Source organism: Limulus polyphemus, unplaced genomic scaffold (genome assembly GCF_000517525.1).
Source record: "Limulus polyphemus unplaced genomic scaffold, Limulus_polyphemus-2.1.2 Scaffold554, whole genome shotgun sequence".
Lineage (NCBI taxonomy): Eukaryota > Metazoa > Arthropoda > Merostomata > Xiphosura > Limulidae > Limulus > Limulus polyphemus.
In genome coordinates, this window is record NW_013666164.1 from 44,395 (window position 1) to 50,261 (window position 5,867).

The 5,867-nt window shown below is 32.0% G+C and overlaps 1 protein-coding gene across 1 annotated transcript in view; it reads left to right on the forward strand.

Moving 5' to 3' along the window:
- The window catches only part of LOC106459065 (kinesin-like protein KIF6), a 38,775-nt gene that overhangs the window by 31,727 nt on the left and 1,181 nt on the right, over positions 1 to 5,867 (forward strand). The window contains exons 13-18 of the mRNA XM_022385462.1: positions 591 to 735; positions 1,469 to 1,612; positions 2,414 to 2,554; positions 3,307 to 3,445; positions 4,425 to 4,556; positions 5,479 to 5,602. Coding sequence (XP_022241170.1) covers positions 591 to 735; positions 1,469 to 1,612; positions 2,414 to 2,554; positions 3,307 to 3,445; positions 4,425 to 4,556; positions 5,479 to 5,602 — 825 coding nt within the window. The remainder of the gene's footprint in view (positions 1 to 590; positions 736 to 1,468; positions 1,613 to 2,413; positions 2,555 to 3,306; positions 3,446 to 4,424; positions 4,557 to 5,478; positions 5,603 to 5,867) is intronic.

The following is a 5,867-nucleotide window of genomic DNA, read 5'->3' on the forward strand; positions in this document are numbered from 1 at the left end:
CTATGTAGAAATCAAAACACTAAAAAGTTCTTTGATGCCTTGACGACCATTTCTGGACCGTAAAGGTCAGGTACTACACTGTTGTTACCTTCAGATAAACAGTTCTGATAAATGTCCGATGTAGTGTCAGAGCTATTTGTGAATGTTGTAATAATTAAGGTCTGATTCTGTGAACAAAACAAAGGTCGACTGGAAAATCAGCAAAACATATATAATGGCATCTATACTATTAGTTTTGTGTATCGATGATGTACGTATAGAAATACAATAATTTTGTTAAGTCAGTACCATCCAGGTAGGTGAAACCATAGTAATGGATAACTTCATAAACCCATGAGACCATCATTTGGTGAACTAACATGAATAACGTAAATGTTCCTGTGTTTTAGCTTCCATATCTTTGTAGGAGAAAATTAGACATTGATTTTGGTAAGAGTTGTTAGTGTAAAGGACGACAACAGCACCTTACACAATTGTACATGTTTTAGAAATTTCAAGGAAACAACTTTACTTTGCAATATCAAATGTACAATTGTCAGAATTCAATAAACACATTAGTTCTGATTAATGCTCTTTTTTTTCGCCATTAGACCTTAGTAAGAAACCAACAAATTGAAAGACCAAAAACTGATGAGGGCCACTGTTGTACTTGTCAAACATCAACCGACTCTGAAGACAAAGAACGGTTGTTGGAGGAACTAAGGGATACTGTGAGACGAAGAGACGATGAAATTAGTATCCAAAATAAAGATCATTTTGTACCTGATTATCACCCCCCCCCCCTTCGTGCAAGGTGATGGGAACTTTTTCGTTATGTATTTAATATATCAAAATTTCTAGTATAATCAGTTCTCACTACAGGTTCCGTAAATAAACAGGTATATTCATTCGCTTTGTGAAATATATTACTTATGACTATAGATTTTATTTTTCATTTGAAAGTTCGCATAGCAACACAATGGTCTTCCTGCATTGTGTCCACCACGACAAATTGATCCTCGGTATTTAGAAGTATAATTAGGTCCCAAAGTTACTGCAGAACTATCGAGGGACTGATAGAAAAATATATTCTCTACTACACGTGACAAATTTCACCAATGAAACTGTTCAAGTATTTTTCAAATCGATGTAAGCATCGTTATCGAGATAATATTTGATATTCATGACAAGAGAATATTTAAACGTCATGAAAAAGGTCTATGACATTCCTCCACATCCCATTTCTCTTTCGATCTTTCAAATCTTACTTAAGTTTTCGATATGGACAGGGCAATTAATGTAGGTCAGAAGACGTAAGGAAATTTTGTTTATCATTTTTATCTCTAAACCTAACCGAACAGTGAAATAATAATTCAGATCTTTTTTTTACGATGTTCTAGAAAAAGTACATTAATGTTTTTGTTTTTACCATTGCCTTGCCAGATTGGTTGATGACTTTAGTACTCATACATCCTTGACAAAATTATAGATGTTCTCGTTAGCCTTCTAAAAAAAGAAAAGTTTCGGTTGAGAAAGGCTAATGAACCCCCTCAAGCAAGAGAAGGGATCATTTCTGAAGAACGGGCAGTTTCTTCTGTATCTCCGTTTTTTATATCAACAACACCAGATGGCAGTACGTATATATATATATTTACAACATAACGGTTTTTATTCAGGAAATCCACAGTATCTCTCTCAAAGATTATTGATATCTTGCACAACTTTATACTACTTTTTAATTTTGTTTTCTTTAATTTTATAAAGATTTGAAATTAATTAAATTTCCAGTCGTTCGGAAGACATTTCTATGGTTAAAAATAATGTAAAACATTCCAAGTTATTGTTGCACTGATAATATTTCGATCCTTTAATATTTTCCACTTATATCACCTCATGAATGCAGAATATCTTATGACAACAATGTGCATGTCATGAAAATAATAATGTACATGTTATGAGTGTATGATGATAATATTAATATACATACCATGAATATTTTATAACAACGATGTGCATATCATGATAGTTTTAAGATAAAAATGTGCAAGTCATGAATATTATATAATAATATTATGCATGTCATTTTTATAAGGCATGGATGAATGTTTTTATTCCCCAAAGTGAAATTCCTTAGAATGTTTAATATTATTAAATTACCTATATATTTACAAGCTACATTAAGAAGAAACAAACTTTATAGAGTTATATTTATACTGACAACTACCACAATAATAAACTATCGATTGCTTTAACTCACAAGCACCGAATTTTTTATTTTTGATAATATGCATGTCATGAATATTTTATAACAACAATGTGCACGTAATGAATAATATGTCATAATATTATGCACGTCATGAAAACTTTAACAAAATAATATGCATATCATAAATATTATATGATAATAACATGTATCTCTGAAATTGTTTATAAGGCATGAAAGAAGCGTTCGCCATATTCTGGAGGAATTATGGACAAAGTGAAATGATCAAAGAAAACCAACAAACAATCCAACTTCGTTATAAAGAAGCCAAGAGCTTAGGTCAACAGGTTTACGAGAATAGCGATGTCATAAGTATAAGAACATTTTTTCCCTCTATTATAAGCTACCTATCTAGCATGAAGCTTGTGTTATTTCAGTGTTGTTTCTTTGTTGTTAAACGCAAAACAATGAGCTATCTGTGCTGTGCCCGCCATGGGTATCGAAACCCTATTTTCAACGAGACCTACAAAGTCTGCTAGTTTGGCCTAACCCAAGGTATAACGATGTATATTGTCCCCTGGCAGCTCGGCAGTAGGCTTGCGGGCTTATAGCTTTAAAAATCGAGTTCAACACCAGCGGTGGGCATACAGCAGATACTCCATTGTGTAGTTTCGAATTAACAATAAAAATTATTATTTAACGAGCCTTGATTAGTAAAGTATAAACATAAATTCAATCTGAAGAGAGAAGCAATAATTGAAATAAAAAACCTGTTTCATTCTCGAAATTTTATTCCTGTAAAGATTTATATATGTGGTGTTTGTTGTAATAATACTATTAATAAAGAAATTTGTAACAATGACTAAAATACTAACGTAAACCTGTGAAAGACTGTTAGTAATATGAGGTCCAACTTGTTATGGAACAGCTAGCGCTCTCCCACGTATAGTCGTTGAGTTCCATTATACCATTTGGTAAGTTTTATAAATAACTTTGTGCTGAATAAATCCGTCCTTCGATTTTCTTCACAAGTTCATTTCATGACAAAATTAAACTGTAATAGACTTCACATCATAATCGTGCTCCATTTAACAATTATTTGAAGTTCGACAACTATTTTTCAGAACGGATCAAATATTGTATTCAAGCACTTCGAGATGGAGAACCACTTCAAGGTACGTCTATAGAAGATGAGTATACAAATTTGGAGGGAACGGAAAGGAACATTGTTCCCTTTGTTAAAATAACTATCAATTTCATCTAGTTTGTTAAGTGAATAAGCAAAGCACCAGTAAATCATACATAATGACTGAAATAGTCACGAGTTTCACTCTTCCGTAAATAGTTTAAAATATATCTTTTCGTCTGATATATTCTGGTTTTCTTGTTTTGTTTTTCGTGTAGGTGTTCTGCACGTAGTTGTGACATTCTTCTTTACCAAATGTAAAAATACCATATAAATTTAGTAATCCTTTTACTCGGACAAAACTTACATATGCGGCCAATGGCTAGAAACTCATATAACTTTGGCCCTGTTTCTAACCGCCCTGGAAGGGGCGATCCCATCTCAAAAGGTGGTGCAGATTCTTGTACAAAGTGGTATGAGTTAGGGTTTTTCTTCCTTTGTAAATGTTATTTGGAATAGTCGGTAGCGTATTATACAGCGTTGGATTCTAGTACACCGTGCTTTAACGTTTTGTATGAATTTGGGTAGTAAATCAGGATCCCATTTGTCCTTTTACTTTGCTTAACTGAGTAGAAAAAGATTCCTCTCAACCTCAGCAGCCACTGTTGTCACTATATAACAAAAAAAAAAGACCAGCCAAGTTCTAAATTATGATCTTCCGGACATTTCCTGAGTCTGCAACATGCAGATACTTTTAAATTTCTCTGTCAGACATCTGTGTACCTGAATACCATATATGTTTGTCGCTGTAACGATAATTAGAAAGATGCTAAAACATTTTAAGACCATTCAGAAGCTTAAAGGCTTGTGTCTAATTGTAGACTACAGTTTGAATTAGTATAAGAATTCATCAACTTGGCAATATATATATATACGGTAGTTTTTTTCATTCCAACTTTTATTAATTTTTTTTTTCTCGAATGACTGTTGTCTTCAAGTTATTGAAACGATTTCATAGCTCTGTAAGGAAAGACATGAAAATTTATATTGCTCTAGGTTATATCACTATATACTGCCCTGCTGTAATCTGATTTTTAAAATGATGTATTATGTAAGTGGTGTTCCTATATTCGTGGCAACGAAAATTAGTACACTATTTAATATTTTATGTCTATCTTTAGATCACGACTCTTTAGCTTTATTGAATGAAGAAGCCTTGAGGTCGAGGCTAGAGGACGAGAAGAAAAAGTAAGTATTTTAAACGCATTAGTTAAATAGGTTTTATGCCTATTGTTTAGATACTGTGTGGGCAGCCCATTGGCCAATGGCCATATTTGGCCATTTCGCAAAAATGCGTGGCCAACTCGTAGAATCATCGATAGTGTGTTTTTAGCTGGTCAGATAAAAAGAATGCCAAATCTCCCTTTGAAATTTCACACTTTTGTAATTTTGAAAAATTATTATTTTTTTGTACTTTTGCGTTGTGTTTATAATTGACCTTGACTATTATTAGAATCCTGAAATAAATTTATTTAGCGAAAATGTTCTGTTTTATTAATAGTGTAGCCGTTTCTCTGATCGACTGGCCACATCCATGGCCAGGAAAAAATTTGGTTGCTTACCCATGGTTTAGATTGTACGATGATGATGTACTTATTAAACCAAATGGAGTAAATGATGAAAATGAAAAATAATATATATCACGATGAACAGATCAACATCATCTAACGAATTTACATATTTTAGCTAAGATCTGAAACTTCCGAAGGAATAATGGACAACATAATTCTTTTTCACAGTAATGGACAACATTATATATATATATATATATATATATATATATATTCTTTCAAAGTAATGGACAACATTATATATATATATATCATTTTCAAAGTAATGGACAACATTATATATATATATATCCTTTTCAAAGTAATGGACAACATTATATATATATATATATCCTTTTCAAAGTAATGGACAGTATTATATATATATATATATATTCTTTCAAAGTAATGGACAACATTATATATATATATCCTTTTCAAAGTAATGGACAGTAGGTTTCCTCTTCGAGATAACGTACGTCGTCAATCTTATTACGTGGTAGAACCACAATGTGGCAAAATTACATTTGATTCTACCTACAAAACTGGTTATGTTACAGATACAAAGAAAACTTCGCTCGACTGAAAGCTCTCAAAACCGAGACGGAACACTTGCAGAACATTTTAGAAACAGCTCGCCTTCAGACAAATAACGACTTTGAAATCTGGTGGAAAGATAAGAAAGTAAGATAGAGAGTTCTGTTTTTTGTATGTAAATACTCTAAAACATATAAAAATATGTCGAAATGAATAATTCAAATATATCAAGTCTTTCCTTTCTCACAATTACAGTCGAAGAATAACATATAATGATATTAACTGTTACATTTCATAATACCTTAACCATTATTTATTACAACTGAAGGTGTTTATATGTGATTTGATGTCCAATATAAGTTATTCTCTGACAGCTTTGTTTGCACACTAAACGATATAAATACAGAGGAAT